This window comes from Pteronotus mesoamericanus, unplaced genomic scaffold (genome assembly GCF_021234165.1).
Source record: "Pteronotus mesoamericanus isolate MK-2021 breed Mesoamerican mustached bat unplaced genomic scaffold, CSHL_Meso_final contig_68, whole genome shotgun sequence".
Taxonomy (NCBI): Eukaryota; Metazoa; Chordata; class Mammalia; order Chiroptera; family Mormoopidae; genus Pteronotus; species Pteronotus mesoamericanus.
The window spans coordinates 15,502,704-15,530,616 of NW_026555234.1; the positions used below are offsets into that span (position 1 = coordinate 15,502,704).

The 27,913-nt window shown below is 35.9% G+C and overlaps 1 protein-coding gene across 2 annotated transcripts in view; it reads left to right on the plus strand.

Moving 5' to 3' along the window:
• The window catches only part of TBC1D19 (TBC1 domain family member 19), a 115,933-nt gene that overhangs the window by 38,523 nt on the left and 49,497 nt on the right, over positions 1-27,913 (plus strand). For both annotated transcript variants that reach the window (XM_054582020.1, XM_054582021.1), the window contains 5 exons: positions 7,052-7,124; positions 12,257-12,295; positions 13,818-13,930; positions 18,134-18,208; positions 21,721-21,783. In XM_054582020.1, the coding sequence (XP_054437995.1) occupies positions 7,052-7,124; positions 12,257-12,295; positions 13,818-13,930; positions 18,134-18,208; positions 21,721-21,783 (363 nt within the window). The remainder of the gene's footprint in view (positions 1-7,051; positions 7,125-12,256; positions 12,296-13,817; positions 13,931-18,133; positions 18,209-21,720; positions 21,784-27,913) is intronic.

Sequence of the window (27,913 nt, forward strand, 5' to 3'; positions counted from 1 at the left end):
TGTAAATATGTTACATAAAGAACGAGTTGCTCTGCTAGGAGGACTGAGGATGAACTTGCATTGAGCTATAAATGCTTTTGCTTATTCCCCATCTTAGTAAACAGCATAGATTTACAAGACAGCTTGTTGGGATTTGGGTGCCTGATGTACGTTTATAAAACAGATTGAAACAAGTTGTGAATTTTATAAAATTTTTAAAAGAAACTACATTTTATTTACTTTAACCAACATTTACTGAACTTCTAAAATGGTGAGACACTGAAGAAGATGAGGGGAAGTAAGGACAAGACTGTCTTTGCTCTGGAGACTTTCACATTTGGTGAGGAAGCTAGTTTTAAAATAGAGTCATTATAGAAAAGTGAGATTTTCTGATGGTGGATTTGAGAAATTATCACTGCAAAACAATAAGGAGCACAGAAACATAAATACAGTGTTTGCCGAAACAAACAATGTGTAACTCAGAGGCTTAATATATTAAGATAGAGAGCTTATTGGAGAGTGATAAAGGACTTCAACAGGGAAGCAGAAGTTCAAGCCTACATGAGAGAGGACAGGAGGTGTGGATGAGAAGTGTGCCGGGAATCAATTGATTATCCTCCAGCTCCAAATCTACCTTTTTCTGTTCCGCTTTGTTATACTGGAGCTGGACCTTATAAACATGTCTTTCTTGCCGACTGGCTTGATGTCAGGCTTTGTTAATAGTGGCTTCTGGAGGACACAGCAAGACCATCGTAGCAGGAGAACAAGGCTTCCTTTCCTGGTCCCCTTGTGTGGGAGCCAGCAGATCGGCATGCGGAAGGCCCACTGGCACCCACCTCGGCCGCCCGCAACCCACGGCTCCAGCCTGTGCCCTCGGGCAAGTTTCCTTACCACCCCTGGTCCACACATTCCTGGGGCAAATGCTCCCTTTTCATAGACGTCTGAATCGCAGTCTTGAGGGTGGCGGTGCCGGGGGGGGGCCCTTTCCTGAATTCTTAGTTCCTTCTTGGTTCACTTTCTTTCAGCCTGGAAGTCAGACTTGCTTACTGCCTTTGCTAATTCTATTTTTCTGTGCTCACCTATCAGCTGTGGTTTCTCTTTCCTTATTGAACGCTGACTGATACAAGAAGCCAGATGATTTTCTACATAGACTTTGGGAAAGGCTCAAGAATTAGAGAAACCACATGTTATAGAAGGCCATAGAGAATCAGAGGGCAGAAAATGGAGATTGTGTGACAGGCTGTATTAGGACAGGTTAAATCCCCCAGGCTCCGACCACCCTGCGGAATCAGGTGACTCCTCCCTCCCCATGGGAGACCAGAGAAACAGCATCAGAAAGACGATGACCTCGGAGACCTCAGACCCAGAGCAGGATAGGAATGAGATAGTGCCCTGAAACGGGAATTTCGTGTAAGTTGACTGAATGGTGAGGTTATCCTCTATCACCACCACTGTGCCTACCCAGTTCTTTCCTTCCTCATTCCCCACCAACTCTAGAATACCAGAGAAAAGACTACCAGAGCTTTGGAAACCTTTACAGAGAGATAGCTGGCTGGCTATAAAATTACCTCAGAAGGAAGCCCACCGCACTCTATTCCCAGTCCTTGCAGACACAGCTTCCAGTCATTTTTTTATTGCCTCATTCCTAAACGTGAATGACCAGCCTAGAGTCTCCAAGAACTTGAAATCCTCCAGTTTGAAAGGCAGAGACCAAAACTAAAACAAACAAACAAATAATAGTTAAAGTAGTCAATTTATAGAATCAACACTTATCATGACCACTAAGAGTTGTTGGAAGTTTGAATTTACATTCACACTCACAAGATACAATAAGCCATAACCTGACACCAGGTCCACTTAAGTTCGTAGAGTGATACAGGACAAAATACAGCATTTGAGTGTATCAGCAGGCCAGGATCACGTGGACTTTTGCTGGGAGTCTGCAGACAACCAATTGCTCCTTCCTAGTCCCGCAGGGAATATGTGCAATTGGAAGTGATGAGATTAGATAGGCAAACACAAGGAAGTCTCTTACACAATAGGAACCACATCTTGAACTGAACAAGACTATAGCTTCCAAGTCCCCTCCAGGGACACCACACCAGGTAGCCAAGACATGCGTTTTCCAATAGATTTTTATAGTTGATTCATAGTTTTCCATTTCAGATATAATTTACCAGCCAAGGGTCATATTTTTTTTTTAGTGAGTAACATTGCTCATTAATATACCTGGCATTCCTTTTCACAATTGTGTGTGTATTTGTGTGATTCAGTACATTCTCAGGGTTATACTGCTAGAAGAAGGTAAACCCAAGGTCATCTTCATCCAGGGGTGTCCAACCCACGGGCCCCATGAGGCCCAGGATGGCTGTGAATGCAGCCCAACACGAAATCATAAATTTACCTAAAACCTTTTTTTGTTCATCAGTTGTCGTTAGTGTTTGTGTATTTAATGTGTGACCCAAGACAACCCTTCTTCCAGTGTGACCCAGAGATGCCAAAAGGTTGGACACCTGATAGAGCCTGTTGTTAACTACTTCTTCCCAATAGAAAACTTAAAGAAACCATTAATGTTCTCAGAGAGAAGACACTACTCATGAAACAAGAACAGAATTTTATTAAAATAACAAAATAAACAATATGTAAAAGAGTGTTTAGGAATCAAAAATATGGTATGCAAAAAAAAAAGATCAGCAGAATAGTTAAAAACAAAGCTGAGGGAATCTGTCAGAAGACAGAGCAAAAGCAAAAAGCCAGAGATGACAGATAAGGGAGAAAAAAAAAATTTTAAACTAAAGGATCAATCCAGAAGGTTAACATCTGACCAGTAGGACTTCCAGAAGGAGAAAACAGAGGTAAGGGCCCACTTAGTACCCAATGCCATGAATGATCGAAGAGCCGTAGCAAGGCACCTGAAAAGAAGAAGACTGAAAACTTTTCATAGAAGAAAAACAGAGTACAAGTAAAATGTCAGGAGTCAGAGAGTAGCCTCTGACATCTCAGCATTAACACTAGAAGCCAGAAGATTTTGCAATAATGCCTTTAAAAATTCAAATGATTTTAGCCTAGACTTATGCATGTAACCAACAGTCAGTCAAATGTGAAGTTGGAGTAGACATGTATGTAATGTAATCTAAAATAATCTAAAATAAATGTATGTAGTCTAAAATAATATATTTACTCTTATTCAGGGAGCTATTGGTATAAGTGTCCCAAAACGAGGCCATAAGCAGAAAGAGCAAATAGGGGACTTAGGGAATGGGATTTCAAACTAAGAGAGGATGAATTTCTAGAATGACAATGAGGAGAAGCTCTAGGACAGAGGTGGTACAACAGAACGAGAGCAGAGTGATCCCAGATTGGAGCAGGAGGCTGGAGAGCTCCAAGGTGAATACCTGCATGGAAGCACCAAGGGCACAGATGATCTGACCTATCTGACCACATACAAAATTAGATCAAGGAGGGTCTTTTCAGTCTTGTTAAAGGATGTAGGAGGAGGTAAATGATTAGAGAAAATTCTGTAAGTAACAAAATAGTTTAATTAGGAACTGAATAAAAACAGTATAAGACAGGGAACACATCTATAACATTATGTGGCTCAGCAGTGAATAATATTTAAGTAGTCATAGTAATGCAAACTCAATATAGATTTAATCAAGACGATATATAATTATCTTAAAATGATGGAGAGAAGTACATGAACTAACCTCATTTACCACAAAAAAATCAGTAGGTATCTGAACTGGTACATTAAAAATAGCAGTATACACTTGTTACTTGAAATATACAGATACATACCAGAAAATAAGCTGAATGTGGTTGTCCCTGGATAGCAGGCCAATTTGTGTGTGTGTGTGTGTGTGTGTGTGTATTGGGAAGGGGTATAAGATAGAGAACTGTTATTTTGTTGTAAAAAAGTCTTAGCTGATTTGACTTCTTAAACTATTTGCTGCATGTAGAGACAACATAGGTGATTGGATTCTGAAGCCAATTAACCTGGGTTTAAATTCTTGCTCTGCCACTTACTGGCTGTGTGACTTTGAGCAAGTCTTTTTGACTTTGAGCTTTAGTTTTCTTATTTGTAAAACAGGGATAGTAATACCTCATAGGAGTGTTGTGCATATCAATAACTTAAGATAAAAGCTATGGGATGAATTGTCCCCCCTCCCCCACAAAGGTATGCTGAAGTCCTAACCCCCAGTACCTATCTATAAATGTGACCTCATTTGGAAATAGGGTCTTCACAGATGCAGTCCAGTTAAGACGGTGATTATAGGAGTTGGCTGGGCCCCAAATCCAATATGACTGGTGTCCTTAATAGAAGAGAAGAGACACAGCAGGGAGAGTCACAAGGAGAATGTCGTATGACAGTGAAGGCAGAGATTGGAGCGATGCATGTGTAAGCCAAGGAACACCACAGGTTGCCAGCAGCATCAGGGGCCAAGAGAAAGCCATGCACCAGATTCTCCCCTAGAGCCGTCAGGGAGCACATGGCCCTGGAAACACGTAAATTTTGGATTTCTAACCTTCAGGACTATGAGAATAAATTTCTGTTGTTTAAAGCCACCCAGGTAGTGGGACATGGTAAGCAGTATATAACTGTTAACTGTGACTTCTACAACTTTGATAAAAAGTTAATTTTTAAGAAATAATTTTTAAAAAGTGTTAAATGCCCAATGTTAGTAGCAGTTTGTACAAAATGCTATGGCTGTACAGAAAAAGTGAAGATTCTTCCCTTGGAATGGCGGGAAGTCTTCTCAGAGGTATTGCCATTTGAACAACAGGTTTGAAGGCATTTGCTAGTAAGGAAGCAGGGCAAGTTGATTATGATTGTAAAGGTTCAGCATGTATGTGAGTGGGACCGGTTACCTCCTGTGTCTGTCTGAAGGGACCTGGAACTGATGGGGATTCATTCTTAGCTATTGAAAAATGAAAGCCTGTGACTAATTTTGAAGTTGTGGCTAAACCCACTGAAAGTATAATTAGTCCTCCTCTTCCTGTGGTCAGGAGGGAGGGTTGTCCCCGCCTTCCGAGTCTCACAGCCTGGGTATGGAATGGTCTGACCGCAGGACGCATGATTGATCTGTGACACTGGTCTGAGGGGCTCAGTGGGCCTTGTGACCTTACACTGGATGGCCCTTAAATATAATTCACGATGTTTTGTAGACTCACCCGTGGTAAAAGGAAACTCCTTGAAACTGAAATGTATTATCTCTAAAGTGAGGTTGCTGACTAAGTTCTGTTTACTCATCCAGTCATATGGAGACCGCAGGGTAGAGCTGAAGCTCGGTAATGTGGTTTAATATTGCCGAGCCCCTGCTGTGTGTCCCTTAGCACCTGCTAAGTTCTGGGGGGTGCAGATGTGTGTGAGACAGTCCCCGTGTCTCGAGAGCTTCGGGGTAGAGGGGAGATGGATAATTTTAATATAAGTAAAAAGATAATTTCAATGTGATGTGATTTTGTGGTTTTTTAGAGGCTGATAGAAGGTAATTCGTGTGTATAGAGGGCTGCCTAATTCAGCCTGAAGTATCAGAGAAGGTACCCTGGAAGGCATGATATCTTGGGAGAATTTTGAAGGAAATGTGAGATTAGGGGCCAGGTCTCCTGATGTTGAGTAAAAAGTAGTCCAGCGCGGTGAAAGAGAGAATGGATGTTCAGAGTTTTTTATGTTCATAACATATCTTAGCATAAGTGCAATTCTCCGTTGTGGTTATAGAACCTAATACTGAAGTGTTTATTTGACTTAAGTCCCTCTCATGCATGGAGATCAAATTTATTGAAAAAATCAAATACATTGTCATTCTAATGATTTCAACAAAGAAAGAGTTTAAAATAAATGGAAGACAGTGGTTGAAAATGGAAGAATAGCATTAAATTTTTACCTCTTTAAAATATTGGTAACATATGATGTAATGCTTTTTTAAAGTATAGATAAATATCGAGTTTAGTTTGAAATATAATGGTAGTTATTTAAAATCAATACAAAAATGAAAAGTATGTACATAGTAGACTTAATAACTGTCTTGTGAGGGACATTAATAAATTACTAACTTAATAATAGATAAGTGGGAAGGATTAAAATAATTTTATTTTTTAAAGGAGAAGGAAGTTTGGTTTTAGCAATTAAATAGTAACAAAACACTGGGGCAAATATTAATAGAAATATTTAATTACATAGGGAAGAAAAATAATACAAATAACATAGGATTATTATATATTTAAAAAAGTAACAGACAAACATGATTACTTTCCCTAGACATTAGTAGGTAAGTAGAGGAAGTCTGGAGAATAAATTTAATTTATTCTTATTTTAGCAGAGTACTTGATAGTCTAATTTTACCTAAAAATTAATTTAAGTTGTTTTGGATATTTGCAGTGTTTAGTTAATTAAGAGCTGAGTGAAGTACAGTACCATAGAAAGAACAGATACAGAGTTATATTGGTAATTTAGACAATGATTTTAGAAGATAAAATTGACTGTTGTTGCATATAGTGTGTGTATATATTTTTCAGGAAAAATTTGAATGTTAATAGGTCTTCGCTCAAAGGATTATTCATTTCTTACTTTACTGATTAACCTGTTACCTAAAAAGGGGAAAAAAATCAGGAACTATATTAAGAACAGTTTTTTAAAAATATTGGCATCACTCATAATGATCTTAAGGCATCAAAATAAAAATTTTCCTTAGGCAGAAGAAATTAGGAGAAAGAAAAATACTACTAAAGGCTCTACATTAGGAGAAATTTGTGTTTAAGTTTCTTTTCCCATTTATATTAATTTTTCCTGAAACCGTTTATCTCTTCATGTTTATTTCACATGAAAATAAGATACGTAAATGTTACATAATAATGCATGTAGTAAAAAAATTATGGTTACTCTGCTCCTTAATTTTGAATTAGTGCATTACTATTTAAGGTTCAATAATATCCTCTCTTCTTTAGTTATTTGAAGGAAGCAAAGATACATTTTATATTGTGATTTTTATTTACGCTAATGTTTAGTGAAGGTGATGTTTTTTACATGTAGTAAAGCCTGAGATGTATGTTAATTCCATGTGTGTTATTTTTTCAGAAAGAATTATTTGTAGAGCTCGGCTTAACTACTGGACAACTAGGTATAGATGATTCTACACAAGTGCCTCCTGGTTAGTATTTCTCCCATATGGCATACAGTTAATGATAAATGCGAGTGAGGTTGTTTCATCTTGTCATTTCCACATATAGTAACCTTTTTATATCTGAAAACAAAGCATGCTTTTTGCTCTCTTGTGTTACTATTAATTATTGAATAGAATCCTGTATGTTGTAGATCTTGTCTTTTTATTTGAAGATGTTAAAATAATTTTGGAAAGTCAGTTAGACATACATAAGTTATTTTGTTGACAAAGTCTTCATTGGCAGCACTCACGTTTCCCTTTACTGGCCATCACTGTTTGTTTTTTATTATTTTTCATATCATGAAATGAAGCAAACACAGACACTCCTTCTTGAATAAACCTAGGCTTTAAAATTAGTATCTTTTAAACCTTAATCATTCAGAAAATTCCCTAACTTCTCTCTTTTTGTGCAGAAATACAATGTGTTTTTTATAAAAAGACCAGATTGATATTTAACTATAATGAAAAGGAAGTAAAACTTGACTTAAAATATGGGAGGCCTACATCGCAGTGGGAGTAACACGGGGCAGCGGTCAGGGTGCGGGCCGGCCCCTCGCCTGCCGCTGGCTGTGGGCCAGGCCCCTTCACACCTCAGCGCTCGTTTCTTCCTTGGTAAAATAAGGAAGTTGGCTGTTTATTATTAATAATCATAACAAACAATAATAAACAGTTATCGAGCAATACTATGTGTTATATGTGTATTATCTCATTTTAATCTCTCAGCAATCCAGAAGGTATGTTTATTACCACTTTTAAAACTTTACTAGTTTTTAATGCTTTGGGGAAAGTATGTGTCATAAGAGAATGACTCAGTGAATTTTTATTAATTGGACACATGCAGATCCCCTTGCTTCCTACTCATCTTTAAAAACCTGTATTACCTATGTTTTATCATACTGTTGTCCAATTTTTACATTTGAAGTGCATTTCTCATTTACTAACTTACCAGCTTTTATATAAGGGTCAGGAGAAGAGTCCTTATCTTTGTAATATAGAATCGTTATTTAACAATGATTTTACAAATCAGGCGTATTTGTTATTCCTACAAACTCATAAATATGCATGTATTTTAAATACACACATATGCTTACTACAGAAACCATTTATAAGACCCATGCTAAGAGGGGAAGGGTGAGCAGAGTCAGCATTCTTTCATGGGAAGGGGGGGTCATATTTCTGATGTTATTGTCTGACTATACATAATAATGAATCTTATTAGATGGGGGTTCTGCGAAAGAGACATTTTCTCAGCTTGTTATTTCTGAAAGGAAAAAGCATATTCCTTTGGCGCATGATTTCCTGACGTGTGTTCCATGAAGCATTCATCATATGCCCTGTGAAATAGGGGATCTTGTCAAATAAGGTTTGGGAATGGCTGTATACCTTTTTAAGATATACCGTTATAGTGTGTTACTATTTTAGAGACTATGAGAGGTCTTAAGAAACTTTTAGCTCAGTACCTCCTGATCACATTTTACTAGAGAACCTTTTTTTCTAAGCAAGATCTATTAATTTGAATGTATCTATTAACATAAGGGTCCTCAGAGCAGTTTTTGAGAAACACAGATTACAAATTGAAAATTCTGTTTCTGACTTCTTCACGTTTCTTATTCTTGGACTAGAGAATGATACTTGGAAAGCAAAATTATTATACTTCACATAATCAAATAGTCAAATTCTATAAAGAAGTCTTTTTATTTTTATTTCATACTACTTTTAGTCATCAAACACTATTATCACCTGGTAGTATCATCCACTCTTAGGAGAGACAAGAATTGGCTGACAACTTTTGATTCTTTGTTTACTAAGACTCAGCAATCATAGCTAATTAAAATGAAACTTTTATTGTTATTTTATATGCAGTCTTTGAAATAAATATGTTCAAATACTTTAGTGCTAGAAAATGGGTGTACGTTGTGAGGGACCCCAAACATTTTACTTGGTCATTGTATAATCTGCTCAAATAATTACTTTGGAGCCAAAAGAAACTAAAAGAATAGGGTACTCTGGTTCAGATACTCTATTTTGTAAAGCCAGATTTATGAAAAATTATCTAACACTGAATATATTAACAAATTGAAAATAGAGTTACAGTACCACTTAATATGTAGCTGTGCTCACTAAACCTGGACATCACAGAATAGGCTTTCTAGAAAGTCCTAGCCCAGGACAGCTTTCCTTTTCCCCCTCTGCCCAGACCTCTCCATGAGCAGCCACTCCCACGTGCCTGAGTGTGAGCTTTCTGCTCAAAAGAGAATCGAGTGTCCAGGTGGCCCCCGATGGCCAGGAAGTCCAGGCTCTGTGCACCCAGAGAGCCACACATGAGTTCATGACCTTTAGCACACAGTGATCCCATTTATTAGAAAAGGTTAAAAAGAACATTTTAACGTAAGAACCAAAGAAAGCTTTAAGCAAGAAAAGCCAGAAAACAGGAAGTAAAATTTTAAGACCAAATAAAAATATGTATTAGATCAGGCCTCCATTATTGTTTTTTTCTAACCTTTTTTTCCCTTTTTCTTTAGTTGTTTTACTCTCTTCTGCTTGTTTAACTTACTCTCATTTGTGATTATTTAGATTTTAAAATCAAGCCCTCATGATTGAATTTGTTGAGGTGACACTGGCTGACAAAATTATACAGGTGTCAGGGGCACAGTTCTGCAACACATCATCTGCTCCCTGCGTTATGTGTTCACCGCCCCGACCCAAGTCTCCATCCCTCCCCATTCACCGTCCCCCCCATCCCCTCCGACACTCCCTCCACCCCTCTGGCCCCTGGCGATCAGATCACCACGCTGCTGTCTGTGTCCATGAGTTTTTTTCTCTTTTGCTCAATCACTCCACCCCCCACCAGCCAGAGCCCACCCCCTGCCCCGGCCACACGCCAACTGTCAGCCTGTTCTTTGTCTGTGAGTCTCATTATTTTGCTTCTTAGTTCATTTCGTTCATTAGATTCCACACGTGAGTGAAATCATATGGTATTTGTCTTTCTCTGAATGGCTTATTTCACTAAGCATAATGCTCTCTAGGTCCCTCCGTGCTGTCGAGAGGGGTAAGGGTTCCTTCTTTTTTATGGCTGAGTAGTATTCCACTGTGTAAATGGTCAGCGACTTTTTTTAACTCTTGCTATAACAATTCTAAAGAGAAATAAATTGAAAATACGATTACTAAAAAGAGAGAAGGAATGATATAGCCAGAGTTTTCCTCTAAAGTAGCACAAAAGAAAGTATCAGTGAACTTAAAATAATTTTGTCACTACATTTAAAGTGCAGTAATATATATAAGATCTAAATTTGAAAAAGTGAAATAATGTATAAAAATTAGAAAATGGCTGATGTGTTAAAATGATGATGTTGTTTGTCACATAAAAAGCTAATAGCTTATAGAATCATTTATTAGACAGTTTTAGTTTAACTCTTTAAAATGTTGCATGTTGGCACACCCATATCATTTCAGTCAATTATGAATTTCTTATATATATCTGGATAACTTGTTTTGCTACAAATTCAGAAGTTTATTATTTGTCATTTGTATGGGTATAACACAAATAATAAATTCTGATATGAATTTAATTTAATGTATTGCCTTTCATTGAAATAGGTTTTAATTTGGCCAATTAATTTTAAGGCATAGGTTAAATATTCTTCATCTATCTCTTTAATATGAGGGGGTTTCTCAGTACTCTTCATTTGAATCAAATGTTGTAAGCAGTGTTTAAGGAGAGTTTTACATCAATATTTTGGTTGATTTTGTTGATATGCTTTTACAGTCATTAATTATTTGGTGTTTTCTTCCCTATATCACCATTTGACTTAGGTGAACTTAGGTTTACTTCTATTTTTAACTATACATATAGTTTTTCACTATATATACATACATGTATTAAGTATATACCTGAGAATGAATTGCTGATTTGTCATAGGATAGGCATTATTCAGTGTTAGTAAATGTTGCCAAATAGCCTTCCAAGGCGGTTGTAGTAATTTACACTCTTGCTGCCTTTGTATGAGAAGGTCATTTGCTCCATTTCATTTGCATTTAGAATTGTCAGTCTTTTTCATTTTAGCCATTGTAGTGGGTGTGTATTTCATATGGTTTTAATTGCATGTCTCTGGTAACTAATACAGTTGAGTACCTTTTCATGTTTATTGGTCTTTTGGATATCCTCTTTTGTAAAAAACCTGTTCAGGTCTTTTGCCTACTTGTGTTAATTGTATTTTTCTTATTGACTTACCAGGAGTTCTTTATATATTCTGGATGCAAGTCCTTTGCTGGATATATGTATCGTAAATATATTTACCACTCTGTGACTGACTTTTTCACTTTCAGTGGTGTCTTTTGATGAACTAGAAGTTTTAAAATTTTCATTTGGTCTAGTTTATGAGTCTTAAGTTTCATTGATTTGGTATTTTAAAAGCAAACTTTTGCTTTTTCATAAAATCTTTTTAAAGGGCATTGTATAGTGGGATTTTACCAATGTAATATTAAGGCTTTTAAAATTAGATTTGCTTTATTGGTAGATTAGAGTAGAAGCAGGACTTTGCAAATGAAGCTGTCAACATGTTTTTTTAATTGGAGTATAATTGACATACAACATTATATTAGTTTCAGGTGTACAACATTATGATTCAATATTCGTATATATTGCAGAATGACCGCTCCAATAAGTCTAGTTAACATCCTTCACCACATATTCTTACAGAATGTTTTTCTTTGCAATAAGAACTTTTCAGATGTACTCTCTTAGTAACTTTCAACCCCCTTCACCCATTTTGCCCCCCACCTCCACCCCGACCTCTCGCAACCAACCGAAATTTTGCCTTTTTTCCTAGGCAAAAATGTTGGGCAGAAACATTTTTGTGTTTTAAGAAGATATGTATTTTAAGAAAGGAAGATTCGTTTGTCAATTTTTTTCTTCTGACTAAATGTAATTAACTTTTTAAATTTCTACAAACTTTAAACAACTTAGGAAAAGGATTTTATGCATGTAAATATTCTTACGGTTTTCAGTAGAGCCATTCAGCTTTAAAGATAATTAAAAGGATCAATATCAGAAAAATATACTTATTATTGTTCTAAATGTGGCTGGTCATATTTATATTTAATAATTTTATCATTTCTAGAACTTTTTGAAAATGAACATGTACGTATTGGACAAAAAGGTAAGCTTTTGATTATATTTATTAGAATTTCTGAAAATGAGACAGCCCTAAGTACATGTCTATTTTGTATACCCCCAACTGAAATTTAATCTTTGAAAACCTAAAAAGCTAAGAAGGGAGTAATATTTTTCTAATAAATACTATAGTGGGAATCTTTCTAAAGAGGGGAAATGCATCAGTTTGGCTTCATTAATAAATGTCAGATAAAGAAGTACACAGATGGTTCACTAAAAAGGAAATAAATGCAGACACACACTCGTCAAGGATGTTAGCTTAATCCATGTAGCAGTAGAATTTAATTTTAAAATCAGAGAGGCGGGTTCTCTCTTTGATGCGCCCACACACTTCTCATTAGTGTTAATGGAAGTATGCCCCAGCCTGAGAAGAAAATGTAACCATCACACCGCTCATAATGGTGAGACTTAATAACTGAAGCGGCTCCTAGGGTTCTGGGAAGTAATTATTCTCCATCTTCTGAAGATTTTTTTTCTTTGTTTTTGTAAATCCTATTTTATCTTTGAAATAGGAAGTACAAATAAGTCTTTGTGTCAGAATGAAACTTCTGTGGCAATTATATTGTTATGTTCTAAATTCCCTAATATAATTTTTCAAAATCATATGTATTTAACAAACTTCATTTATATGATATATTTTTATTAAACACAATTGCAAAATAAAATGTTTTCTTTTTAAAATTTCATATCTCTTTGTTTTGTTTGGTCTTGTCATTTTCACTTAGTATAAGATTTTTTTCCCTTTTAAGACGAAAATATAAGAAAACAGTACTGTTAGACAAATGTCAGCAGTTGTCTTATATGTCTATTTTTGTTTTGTTTGTTTTTTTTGGGTGGGGAGCTTTATTTCCAGACTTAACTGGTATTCTCATTAAAGAGAACAAAAATGAAAATAAAAGCAAAAGTATAATATATTGATTTTTGTGAAGTTGACTGCTTATGAATAATTTTTGGCCTTCTTAAAATGTTAGCAGATCTTTGTTTTCTTTTTAAAATCCCTCTTTTCTGTTTTTGGCAGATAACTAACTAGTCACGTGAGAGAATGGATATCTTACATCTTTTCTAATTCTTAGCCTAATAAATATTTCAAGTACCATACTAATTCCAAATATTACAACATTCATGACTTACTAGAATATGCATAAAAAATTTAGGGTTCCTATAGGTACGACTTTACTTGATCATGGAACCCAAAAATTATTATATATACTCAGCACTAGTTTCAGCCCCATGGAGCTATAGTTAAAGCAGAGTTATCTCGAGGTAAGTAGGTTAATAGTGTTCACCAGGTCGGGTAGGGGGCGCGCAGAAACTGAAGGCTCCCAACTTGTGGGGCTGTGAACAGGAACAGGGCCATCTCAAAATTCAGAGTGTAACAGAAGGTTGTCATGACATGATGTAAATATGTTAGGCGAAATGTTAGCTTCCCAGAAGTTTTTAATTGAAGATTCCAGTGGTATTTCTTAAATGATGACATTTCTAATGAGATTTTAATATACTTTTGCCAGTTCTAGCAGAACAAGATAGTGCTGCTGCTCAACAGTATGTCAGACAAGGCAGCCCCACAGCGCTGAGAGCTGAATTATGGGCTCTCATTTTGAATATTTCCAGTCAACCTGAGGTAAGAAGAAATAAAAGGATTAGACAAACTTGACCTATTGGTATTTATTTTTCAAAGACAAGTTACTCAAAATGGAAATACTTTTAGTTTTTAGTCTGATATTTACCATTTTTGTTACTAAAATCACTGTAGTTTTGAGTCCAAAACAAGATTAACATAATTTAATCGCTGTGCTTAACATGAAGTTTTTGTTATGAATAGTTAGCTAGTGTGAGCTTATCCATACTACAGAACAATAAGTAAAATTTTTTAAGAAATGGAGTCTGCCGATTTAGATCGTGAGGATGTGTGGAAGCAATGGGATGTTAGAATAGAGCGAAGTAAAGATGGTCAGCTCAGTGTAAGTCAATGAGTATTTTGTTACTGCATTTACTTTGTAGTTTTAATCCTCACCTGAGGATATGTTCATTGATTTTAGAGGGAGAAAGAGGGAGAGAGAGAAACATCAATGTGAGAAACATCGATTGGCTTGCCTCGCATATGCTCTCCAACCAGGGATCAAACCTGCAAACTTTTGGTGCACGGAATGATGCTCTTACCCGACAGAGCACCTGGCCAGGGCTACAATTACTTTTGAAATATGTGCTATTTTTATGGTTCTAAAAGAAGACAGATTATGTGGGAATATTATTAAAGTATAAGAACATTTTTTTTAGGAAATATAATAATATGAAGAGAAATCACCACCAAACAGGTAATAGATTCAATAAAGACAAATCATGGAAGACAGTGATTGTTTTTGAAATATTTTTAGTGCGGACTTTTTTTTCTTATAAGTCACCTATTTAAATATTTTAATAAATGCAAACTAATAGTTCCCTAGCCTAGTGGTTAAAAATATGGGTTTTAGAATGATATAGTCCTGGTTTCAACTCCTACCTTACTTGAAATATGTCATTGAGTAAGTTATTTAAATTTTTTTCAAACCTCAATGTATGCATACTAAAATATAAGTCATACCCCAAAGTGGTTGAGAGAATTAAATGAAATAATGTTTCTGAGTCTTTTAACACAGTGCCTTACATAACTGGTCACCATTAATGGTAGTATCAATACTAGTTACATATTGCATGCAATTATGTTATAAATTAATTATAACTTACTATCAGTTTTTAAGAAGTCAAATATTATTATCATTATAAAAACTACACTTCTAACCTTTGCAAATTATGCATGCATATGCATGCATGCACGTGTGTGTGTGTGTTTTAAATCCTCCTCTATGAACAACACTGCCAGAAACAACTTGCTTCTTTTTCAAAAGAATAAAGCTTGTGACTCATTTCAGAGCAGTTTTAGACCAAATGATATTGTCAATTTTGCATGGTGATACTTAGAAGTAACAGTTTACGAATAGATTTGTGTGTGTGTTGGGCATTTTCTGTGCATCAGCTCTTGCAGAAGTGGTCATAGCTGTTGTCCTGATCTCACGGTGTAGGTGACCTAGCCCTTCCCAGATCAGCAGCTAGATTGCAGAGGGACTGACTTCTGCCATTTCAAAAACAAATCTCCAGAAATGTCACCTTAGAATAAAAGTAATAATCCGAGATAAAGATTGTTTATATAATGATAATAGCACTTTTTTACACTTGCGTCTTAGGAGCTAATAGTCATCTTAATATTCTAAATGTAAAATGACAAGTCTGTAAATAGAAATTCATATTTTCAGAAAAGCAATATTGATTTTGTTGCATAAAACACTTTCCATCACTTACACTTACTTTCCACTGTAATTACGTGACCTCAATGAATGATAGAGCAGTTCCAAAATAATTGTAGGTAAAACAAGGAGGACAGGGGAGAATACTTCTTATCAAGAATATCTAATCTGAATTTTTTGTTCAGTTATTTTTAAATCACTTATAGTGAGCCACACATACAAGTGCAGTCATAGTTGAGGTGTCAAAGAGATAAATGGAATATTTTACTCTCATAAAACTATTTTTTAAAATCTTACCTCAATAAAAAGACTTTGGATCTAATGCTTTAAGTTACTGGTAGTTAATTCACTTAGTACTTTCACTAAAACATTATCTAACTTTGATTTTTTTCTCTTATGTGTGCATCAATATATATATATATATTTAGTAATTATTATTCTTCATACTTTAAAATATTTTGCTTAATTTAAGCTTGGTAATTCAAAAGGAGACAGAAAAATTTTTCATACTTTGCTAGGGCACTTGCTTACTGATAAAATAGCTAAGACTAGTGTAAACATTTAAGATTTTTATAGTGATTCCTCTATAAGATTTTTCATTTTACCTGGGTCCACAGCAGTGCCTTACCTTGATTTCCCTGATCACCACACCTAATCTTCAGAGTGCCTGTTTTTGACCTTCACTCTTCTCAACTACTTCTTTATAGAGTCTTAGCAAAATACCTCATCCTACCCAGAGGAAACAGAAATCTCGTAAGAAACTAAGTCAAATTCCTCCTACCAGACCAGTAAACTTAATTACATCAGCACCTGTTCTAGCCTCCTCTACTTTTACAGCTAAACTTTCTAAAAGACAAGTCTAGGATGGATGCTCTTACTTCCTTAATCTCATTAATTACTCATTCTACCGTAGTCTGGCAAACACCCCCAACACGACTCTAACTGCCCGAGCCAAGGCAGCTATGCAACACATACTTATCTTTTTCCCAGATGACCCTGTCCCACAACAGTTCCCCAAACTTACTAGTTTGAGGAACTCTTCAGAAAGCCTCGCACAGATTGGTGTGTGCTAATGGAGCCAAGCAGTATTTGGAAAGAGGCAGAAACCAGGGTTAATGTACCTGAGAGATGAATGGAGGGATTTGGACGAACACAGGGTCAATTAAATCAATGAGATGATATTTCCATCTCTCTTTTACACAACTACTACCCACTTGATTCATTTTCTTTAACCTTTATTTTGAATGACCTGACCAACTATTAACCTGATGCTTAATGGGATTACATTCTCAAGTCCCTCCTACCTCTTTCCTTCCCTTCCTTCCATTTTTTTCATTTCCTCCCTTTTTCTCTCCTTTCTATCTTCCCTCTCTTCTTTCTATTTCTTATTCTCTATTAGATTAAACAGCCTAATTTTATCACTATAGAAAATTAACCAGATTTTATAGTATAATGGGACCATATTTTAATATAAGAAAAACTGACTTCTTTCATATGCTATGTGACTACTTCTACTACCAGGGATGATTTAGTAGGTTTAAGCTTTTTATTTTATAATAACTTGTGGATAAGACAACTATGGGATATTTACACAATGGAATACTGCTCAGCTGTGAAAAAGAAGACAATTTTACCTTTTGCATGGGTGGACCTGGAGAACATTATGCTAAGTGGAATAAGCCAGCCAGAGAAAGACAAATACCGTATGATTTCACTCATTGGTGGAACCTAATGAACAAACTAAACTTACAAGAAAATAGAGACAGACCCACAGATAGAGAGCAGGCTGGCAGCTCTGGGGGGTGGCTGGGGGGAGGGGGAGAGCCAAGAGGAAAAAGGACTCCTGGGCGTGGGCAGCAGGGCGGTGACTGGGGGGCGTAGGGGAGGGGGATGTGAGCGGGGTAAATGGATTGGAAAAAATACACTAAATAAAATAAAATAAAATGCTTGAGTCTTTAAAAATGTCTAAATGAAATTAGCTGTATATTTTTTTCTTGGTTAAAAATTATGTTTTAAAAGAAAGAAAGAAAGGCAGTAGAGTATTTCTTCTGTTTTTCGTATAGGTTCTAGGGCTAGGTTTCCTGGGGTCAACACTTACTACCTTGTGGCCTGGAACAGAAACTTACTTTTTTTCTCTGGGCCTCAGTTTCTCAAATGTAAATGGGAATAATAATCACTTAATTACATTATTTTGTTGGTATGGAATTAAATGAGTTAACTCATGTATATCAGATAAAACACTTCCTGGCACCTAGTAATTACTTAATAATTATTGTATCTATTATTAAAGTTAAATTATAGTTAATCAGATTAACAAACATTAACTGAATACCCATCAGGAGCCTGATCTTATCCTAACAGTATTAGGTATATTTATTGAGCATCTAGTATTGGCCAGCCATGGAAAATGTAGTTGTAAATAAAATGAAGCCACTATCCTCTCAGTATTTATAATGCTGTTAATGACTATTATTTATTAAAGTTTGAGCTGACTTTATAAATGTGATTGACCTTTAATTTTTTTGTTTTACTTTTAACTCCAGGATATCTTATATTATGAGCAGCTTAAGACCAATGTGATACAACATGACCTTTTGGTGGACAGTCTCATTTATAAAGTAAGTAAGAATTTTCATAGTTTTTTCATCTCAACATTATTATCATTAAAATATTTCTGAGAGTCTTTAGCATGCAGGGCCTGCACTATGTATGATGATACACACTAACCTTGAAAAATAAATTTAAGTGATCACTGTACTTCCAAAGCTCAGAGTGACCTTCAGATTTTGCAGGCGCCGCCCAATGTTACCTCCTCTCCCTTGAAGCTGTCTCATGATCTTGCCCCAGTCCTCCCAGTTTTTGATCAAGAGAAGGATAAGCGTTTCTTATCCTTATAAATTCAAGTTTATTACACAAACTAAAAAAGCAACTGAAAGCAATATCAGACTGTAATATTTTTACCTTATTTATCTCACTCTTTAGGATCTACTTGTTCATTCTCTGGTACTAAAGTCATTTTTATTATTACTTTCTTTTAGTTTCTAGACACATGGTTAAGCACATCTCAAGAGTTATGATAGGGATACACTGAGTTTTTGACTTTAGGTATCGATGTAGGTGCAGTAAGCATGATATAGGATATGACTGATTCAGGATCAATAATTAGGCCATTTAAAACACTTGAATTTTAAATTTAGAACTTGTAAGATAGAGGAGAAGGGTATACTATTTCAAGTCTCAGGATGGGGAAGAAAAGATTCTACACTGAGGACCAGCAGATTTGTCTGGGAGAACAGGATGACTACTAGCATTTAATGACTGCTCACTGTGTGCCATCCAGTGCTTCAGACTCTTCATATAGATTGTCATTTGATCCCTACAGATACCTTAAGAGTAGCAGATACCAGCATTTAGGCTATAAACAATAAATGTATTTTTTTTCCTGGGGGAAAAAACTTGCACTCTACAGAGTCCTGCATTAAATATAATAGAGCTTATGGGAAAAATACGGTTGGGGTAGCTTTTGCAACTTGTAACCAGAGTACTAACAAAGACAGTAATTGGTAGCTTGGGAGAGGAATTGGGTACTCAGGCAGGCTGTTCCCGCAGGACCTGTTAAAATGTACAAAAGTGCTAAAGCAGAAATGCTAAAATAATTCAGAGGGAAGTGGTCAGCGGGGCTGCTGCCAAGGAGGGCATTTGAGGAAGTAAAGCATCAAAGGCCTGTGCAAGGCAGGGGTGGGGGGGCGCCTTTCTGGAGAGGGGGTGCCCAGGGCAGGCATTCACTTTAAATTTTCTTAAAAACAGTTAGAGGGATCGTGCTCATGCAGCAGCTGAGCTGAAGGCTTTTTCCTTTCCTGGTTATAATTCCTGCTGTTTTGGCTCTCCTTTTTTAAAGAAAAATTGCATATGAACCGACATAATTTCCATGTTGTACTGACGCCATTCCCTTACTCGCCAGCCTCATATTGACACGTGTTATGGCAAAACAGGGAGTACCGTTATTTTTTAGCATTTTACAGATGAGGGAACTGAGGTAAAGAAGGATTAAAGAAATTTGTTGAAATTTACATATTAAGTAGCAAAGCCAAGATTTGAATCCAGGCAGTGTGACTTCTCAAGCATACTTTTAAGCACTATGCTCTAGGAAGCAAAGATTAGCAGTGTTGAGAGGATACAGTCTTTTTTTTTTTTTTAAAGACTTTTTAACTTATTTTTTAGAGAGAGGGGAAAGGAGAGAGAAATAGAAGGAGAAAGAGAGGGAGAAAAACAGATGTGTGAGAGAAACATCAGTTGATCATGTCTTACACACTCACAACTAGGGGCCTGGCCCGGAACTGAGGCATGTGCCCTGACTGGGAATCAAACCAGCGATCTTTCGGTTTGCAGGACAATGCTCAGTCCACTGAGCCACACCAGTCAGTGTAAGAGCATACAGTCTTTTGATGAAAAGTTTGGACTCTCACAGAGTTTTTACATAGATTTAGATCATAAGTGCTACTTTTAACTTTGTGGTTATGATTGTGCTCAGGCCATTATTTTAGCAACAGCATGAGAGATCTTTTGGCTTTAAGATCTTCAGCCCCTTTCCTACTCAGATGGGAAAAGACTCACAAGAGAAATTCAGAAAATCAGGGAGTGCTAGCATAACAGTTCTCTTTACTTCCAATATGAATTTCATTTTGAATCAATAAAGAAAATATGCTGTGAGAAAGAGATAGACAATTTGTGTCTGAAGAATTAAATATAAGTTTCGATAGAATCAACCCTGATTGTCCACAACATGAGTTTTTAAGGAAGAAATCTGTCTCTGATTGTTCCTAATTTGTGTTAGTTGAGCTTTGCTCATCTTGTTGAAACAACCCTAAATGTTATTAAAGTCGGTCCTTGAGGGAATGAATATTTTAAAAAATTATTTGAAGTTTCATTACAGCTCCCATTGGCAAAGACTCATTTTTAATTTAACTGAAAAAAGTCAATTATTTTAGTAGTTAAAGGAATAAATGGAACAGGCAATATTAAATACAGAACATCATCAAACCCCGCCTAAGTTAAATTATTAAATGATTTTCTCGGGACTGTATATTTTTTTCCACAAACTTGTATTTTGTCCCCATTATCTGCAGTTTTCTATCACTTCCTACAGCCTGACAGTTTATACCAGTGTTTTCCAACCTTTCCCTTTTTATTACACCCTAAAGGTAATAATTTGTATCTAATATAAAAATTAAATACCAAAGAAAAGATTGTGTTGGATAGGGATAAGCTTTGGAGGTCCAGAAACCATTCTAATATGTAAAATCCTTGGTTTCCAAGAACCAGTCGTCACCCTTTTAGAGGCAGTATCATCCCTGTTGCATGATCTCTACCTGTGCCCATGTTGTCTTCCACCGTAGAAGACTGGCCCCTTTCTTTTCTCTCGATCTGTGTCTGTAAGTTTTTCCAGACGTAACACACATTCCGATGCCTCCAGCATCATCCAATTTCATTCTCTCCTTTTTTGCTGCTTTGCTCAACAGCTCAGTTGAATTTTGTAGACTGAGCAATATTATCAGGGTTTTCTTCAATATTTCTTTGTAATTGTTCTCATATTTCCACTCCGTATGTTTTCTTGCTGATGTGATTGTAGACTTCTTAAAGATAAATGTTGCCATATTTTTTGTTTGTTTGGAAATAAGTGATGACTTACTTGCAAGTGAATAATTACAAGGGCATGGAAGATTTTTGGTATTTTGGGGGTATGGCAACAATGTGGACCTGAACAGTAAAGATGAGGTTGGAACAGTAATTGGGGGCCAGATTGTTATGGTAGTTTCTGGATGTTATAATTACATCTGCTTTTCAACTTTTAAGGTACCTAAATATTAGGTTAAAAGCAGATGAAATTAAAATAAATACTAAGGAATTACTAATGAAACCTAAAAAAATGCCAGCAATTTGATGTCAAATATGTCACATACTATATTAGTCAAGTAAATTTAGAACAGTGATTAAAATTTAATTGAGACTTTATAATCATAATAAATCAGTAAAGCTAGTTTAGTATTCTTTCTATATATTGCATTTATGTATTAGTACTATAGACATATTTATTTAGGTTCTTTTCAGTTGTCTCTACTTTTAATTATAGGACGTGAAGTTGACAGCAAGCAATGATGATTATTACTTTGTATTTGAAGATTATTTATATCAGGTAAGTTGAAAAATTAAAATATATAATGTTCTTGTTTTAAGTTCTCTGAGTCCCAATGTTTTGGGAAATAGTTCTCAAATTATTAACTGAATCCTCCTGAACTGCAAACCATGTTTATTTTCTCTCAAATTTTAAATGGTCTAAGTTTGGGATAAGGTTAACTTTTGTTCGTATGTGGGACTTGGTGGCCGAACAAGAGCTTCCAAATGTGTGTTTGGACTGTTCCTTTTGGTGATAGCTGCTACAACCAGGAGATGCATGGGCAACAGATTCTTAAATTGAGTGTAGAATTCATTTAAGCCATAGCAAGATGTTTAGAGAAAGCATTTTATGTAACAGTTTTCTATTAAAGATATTAAATAATTAAATGTTTTGAAATCTGAAGTGTCATGATTACTCATAGATCATTTCATATGCTGATACTGTGGATGTTTGGATCCTTATCTATGTCTTTTTGTTACCTACTAAAATAAAAATACCATAAGTAGAAAATATGTAACATATAGAATTGCCTGGATGATTTTTTAAAGATCACATTAATATAACTTGATTTTATGTGAATGTCAATATAAATGTCATGGAGAAAATATCCAGATGCCACAAAGCAATTTTTGCTTGATTAAATGTAAATGAGATCATCAGGATTAGCAGGTTTCTGTTTGTAGTAGTGATGGGGTGTGTATCTGTACAAAAAAACACAGTTAAATAAGAATCTCTCAAGAAGGTTTAATTAGCCATACATTCCAAGAACTGAAGTCCAAAGACTTTATAAAATTTATCTATAAATTAAAATTTGAAATAACCCTAGAAACATTGAAGAGAATTTTAACAATTTCAAATATGCAATTAAATTTTTATTTTAAAAGCTAGTAAAGATTTAAAATCCCATTCTTTTATATAAATATAGTTATTAAAATTTAGAAAAAAGAACACTAAGCCATTTAAGTTTTAATTGAAATAGGTAATTTAAAGCCATTGAATATATATATTTTTAATATCCTGATCGGCTTGTTTCTCCAGGAAACAGTCTGAATGATTTGGCTTGGGAGGGGTAATACTCACTTGGGGTATTAGAAAATAATTTCAGTGTGTTGTAATAGTTTAATGTCTGAAGCAGATATGCTCTGAATGTGGAGGTAAAAATATTTCAGAAATAAAGAATAAAAAATAAAGTAAAATTTGGAAAGTACAAAAATCTAAGTTTATTTATTTAGGTAGCTACTATGTAGCTGGGTGCCTAATTCTCTTAGTACTCAGTGAAATTTTGAATATGCAGATAAAGTTAATGCTTCACTATTATACCACATTTGTAATGGCAGCATCAGGAGCTCCATGAATGGTCTCCAGCAGAAAAACTATAGCTGGTGAAAAATATTTAAAGGAACAAAAATATTTAAAATACTAGAAACTATCTTAAGGTCATATAGCAAATCAGCAAATTCAAACAAACAAACAAACAAACACATTAATTCCAGGAAAGTTACTAAGTCTCCGTAAGGACAGTTTGGCACTTGAGCCATGATGTCCTCTCTCCATCCCCTTCCCCCCCAGATCAGCATGAAGGAGGCATCAGTTCAGCGAATGTGGCCAAGAGAAGTAATTCCCTTCCTCTCCAGCTTCTGGTCACGGGCTACAGTACCTTTATAGGAAGGGCAGGCCGGCAGTATTCTCATACCCCTCGGCGTGGCACTGTGTGGCAGATCCTAAATTTTAGAGGGGTGCCACCAAGAGCTGGGGCCTCCCTTCTTCTCCCCAGCCTCTGCCCAGAGGGCAGACCTTTGCCCCAGAGGCTCTGCCTGCCCTTACAGGATGAGAGTGCCCGGGCCCCACTGCCCACACCTCATTCCGCTCGCAGCCAGGAGGTTCCACACTGAGGGAGGCAAACTGAGAAGACCAGAGGCTGCCATTCTTGCCCAGAGCCCTTCTTAGACAGCAGAAGTGTCACTCTGAGAGAAGGGAGGCACTGTCCCTACCCCAGCTCCAGAGCAGTGACTCAGGGATATTGCCCATGAGGGAGAGGCAGCCCTAAGAAAATAGAGCTCTGAAGCTCTCCTTAAAGAAATGACTAAGTAGAATTTTGGAAAGTTCAAGCCTAATAGGATGCTGTAACACAATGGAGATTTTAATGGTGGACAATTCAGAGGAGGCAGTTAGTGCCATGAGAAGAATAAGCTAAACCATAGCGTGCTAATTTACTAGAGATACCAGGCATAGAGACAGATAGGAAGAGCCTGTTGGGGTAGAAGCAACCTCAACTATTGACCTCAAAAATGAGTTCTGCAAACAATTCCAGATATAATTGGATCAGGCTATGGTACAATTTAGGCCTGAGAACATCGTTGAGAAAAATAGAATACTCAGCTGGCAAGTAGTGGAGCCTAACATCTGGTTGTAGTATCAACAGAGGCAGAAAGCTTGGCAGAGAGATTGGGGGAGAGGTGGTCGGAGAGAGCCCTGCTAAGGCCGGTGTCACAGAAGAGTGACTGACTGTCTGTGCGGCCAAGGCTCCGCCCTCCGAAGTGCATCAGAGGGTTCACGCATGAGAGAATATTCAATAAAAATTTCAACTAAGTCACTAAACAAACAAACAAAAAACAACAACAAACTTCGGCTGCCTGTAAGAGGCGTAGATGTTGGACTTAACAAAGACTTCAACAGGGCCATTTTAAGTATATTCAAAGAACTAAAGGAAACCATGCTGAAGAAGTAAACAAAGGCATGAGGATGATGTCTCATCAAATGAAGATTAGTAAAGAGATTATTAAAAATTATTAAAAAGTACCAAATGGAAACTGTGGAGTTGGATAGTACAATATTGGCATGAAAAATTCACTGGAGGGACTCAACAATAGAATTGAACAGGCTGGAAGGAATCAGTTACATAAAGAAGAGAGAAAAGAATAAAGGTCAGTGAACAGAGAGCTTCAGAGAAATGTAGGACAGCATTCCACTCACTAACATGTGAAAGGGAAGGACCAGAAAGACAGGAGAGAGGGAAAGAAACAGAAGAAATATTTGAAGAAGTAATTGCTGAAAACTTCAAATCTGATGAAAAACAATCTACATGAGAAACTCAGTGAACTCCAGTTAGGATACACGGAAACCCAAATCCAAATACATCGAAACTATCGAAAAGACAATGGAAGAACCTTGAAAATTGTAAGAGATGTGATTTGTCATCTATAAGGGATCCTCAATAGGATTAAGACCTGATTTCTCATCAGGAACCATGGAGGCCAGAAGGCAGTGAGATGGCAATCAAAGTGCTCAAATAAATATTGAACAGTGTCTTTTTTATTCTTTATTTAACTCGGGGTCCAGAAGTTTTGCCCTCAAATATAACCAGACCTCCCTAGGTCTTTATATCTTTATTATTAAAATGAAAGTTTGGACTGGATGGTCTTAAAGACTCCTTTATATGTTGCGTTGGCCAAAAAGTTTGTTTAGTTTTGTAAAATAAGACACATTTTTCATTTTCACCAATAACTATTGATTTGGATATTTTGAGCATGTCGGCTATCCTCCATGTGGGATAACATTGATTATTCTCAATTAATGTCTTGATTTGATTGCTATCAACTTCAACAGGTCCACCAGACTGTGGAGCATCATCCAGTGAGAAATCTCCAGCACGAAACTTCACAAGCCACTTTTGGCACATTCAGTCAGTCACAGGACCTCCTCCATATACTGCACAATTTTGTTTTTTCATTTCAGTTGCATTTTTACCTTTCCTGAAGTAATAAATCCTGAAAATGTTGCATACTTTCTTCCATCTTCAATATTAAAATGACTACACAAAAATTCACGAATTTTGATAAGTTTTTTAAAAAAATATATGCTGTTATGACAGCTGTCACAATACAGTCTAACAAAATTGTTTCAAATGAAGTTAAAGGCAACTAAGAGCTACTAGAACCATTTTAGGGAAAAAAACTAAACGAATTTTTTGGCCAACCCAATATATATAACAGGGCTTTTAAAAAAATGCTATTTATGTGATTTGACAGAAGGCAAAACTGTTAGAATTTTCCATTGGGTATCATTGATTACAGATTCTGTTTGTTATTTTTAAACCTAGACTTTAAAATTCTGTCTTAAGTGTTACTAGTTGCTGGGTTATGTCTGTGAGATTGTCATAATTTCTTGTGCAGGAGGACTCTATTGGTCTTCTCCCAAAGACAGAATAGTTTTTATTGGTGTAATGTATGGATCTTTTATTACATTTCTTTACTACAGCCAACATGCACATTGGTCTTCTTACTCACCACTCTTGCCCAACCCTGGCCGCCTTTAGTCCATTTTGCAAACTGAAGTCAGAGTGGTCTTTGTTTTGTTGGTGTGTCATTTTAACCAGTTACATTTTAGGGTGGTTTGTTAAATAACAACAGATTCTCCTGGCCAAAGATGGGACAATTGAGCATCAGAAAACATAATCACTGGCTCCATATACATCAACTACATTAAAATCCACAGTTCATTAATGATGTATTTTTAAAAATCTTATTTGTCACTTTTGGAATTTGCTAGAGTACCAACTTATTATTCTAAAAATTGATAAAGCATCAAGCAGATATCTATATATTTTGCTTTTTCTGTATAAATTGTTTTCTATGATAGGCAAATAGTTGGTAAAGGAAAATTCTTTTTCTCCCTCTCCCAACTTTATTGAGATATAATTGATATATAACATTGTGTAAGTTTAAGGTGAATAATATGTTTAGATAAATTTATATATCACACAATGATTACCACCATAGCATTAGCTAAATCTCCAATCTGTTACATAATTACCATTTCTTTTTTGTAGTGAGAACATTAATATCTACTCTCTTAGCAACACTCAAGTACATAATAGTGTTATTCATATAATCATCATAGTGTGCATTATACCTCCAGAATTTGTTCCTCGTGTAATCTATAATCTTATAACTGTTCCATTTTACCAACATCTCCTCTTTTTCCCCACCTTGCATTCCCTGGTAACCATCACTCTGCTTTCTGTTTCTCTGATTTTGGCTTTTTTTAGATTCCATATATAAGTGATATCATACAGCATTTGTCTTTCTCTGTCTGATGTATTTAACTTACCACGATGCCCTCAGGGTTACTTCAAGTTGTCACAAATGGCAGAAGTTCCTTTTTTTCTCATGGCTGAATAACATTCCATTGTATTTATATACCACATCTCCTTTATTCATTCATCCATTGATGTACTCTTGGGATGTTTTCATATCTTCCTATCTTGGTTATTGAATAATGCTGCAATGAACATGAAAGAACAGGTATCTCTACAAGTTCCTCATTTCAATTTCTTTGGATACGCACCCAGAAGAGGGATTGCTGGATCACATGGTAGTTCAGTTTTTTCTTTCTTTCTTTCCTCCCTCCTTTTTTCCTCCCTCCCTCCCTTCCTTCTTGTATCCTTCATACTGTATTCCATGGTGCTTGTATCATCTGTTTGCATTCCCACCAACAGCGCACTAGGTTCCCTCTTCTCCACATCCTTGTCAACACTTACCCCTTGCTGTTTTGATGATAGCCATTTTAACAAGTGTGAGATGATAACATGTCATTTTGATTTGCATTTATGTGATGATTAGTGATGTCGAATATCTTTTCATGTACCTGTTGGCCATTTGTATATCTTCTTTGGAAAACTGCCTTTCCAATTCCTGTGCCCATTTTAAAACCAGATTGTTTATTCCTTGCTATCAAGTGATATGAGTTCTTTGTATATTTTGGATATTAACCCCTTTATCAGATAAATGATTTACAAATACTTTCTTCCATTCTGTAGCTTGCCTTTTCACTTTGTTGATAGTTTATTTTGCTGCATAGAAGATTTTAGTGTGATGTAGTCCCACTTTTGCTTTTGTCCCTTATGTGTTTGATGTCATAGCTAGGAAATCTCTCCCAAGATCAATGTCAAGGAGCTTTTTAAATTTACATTTTCTTCTAGGGGTTTTATGGTTTCAAGTCTTAAATTTAAGTATTTTATCCATTTCAAGTTTATCTTTGTTAATGGTGTAAGACAGGGGTTCAATTTCATTTTTTCTGCATGTGGTTATCTAGTTTTCTCAACACCATTTACTGAATATACTATTCTTTCTCCATTGAATATTCTTGG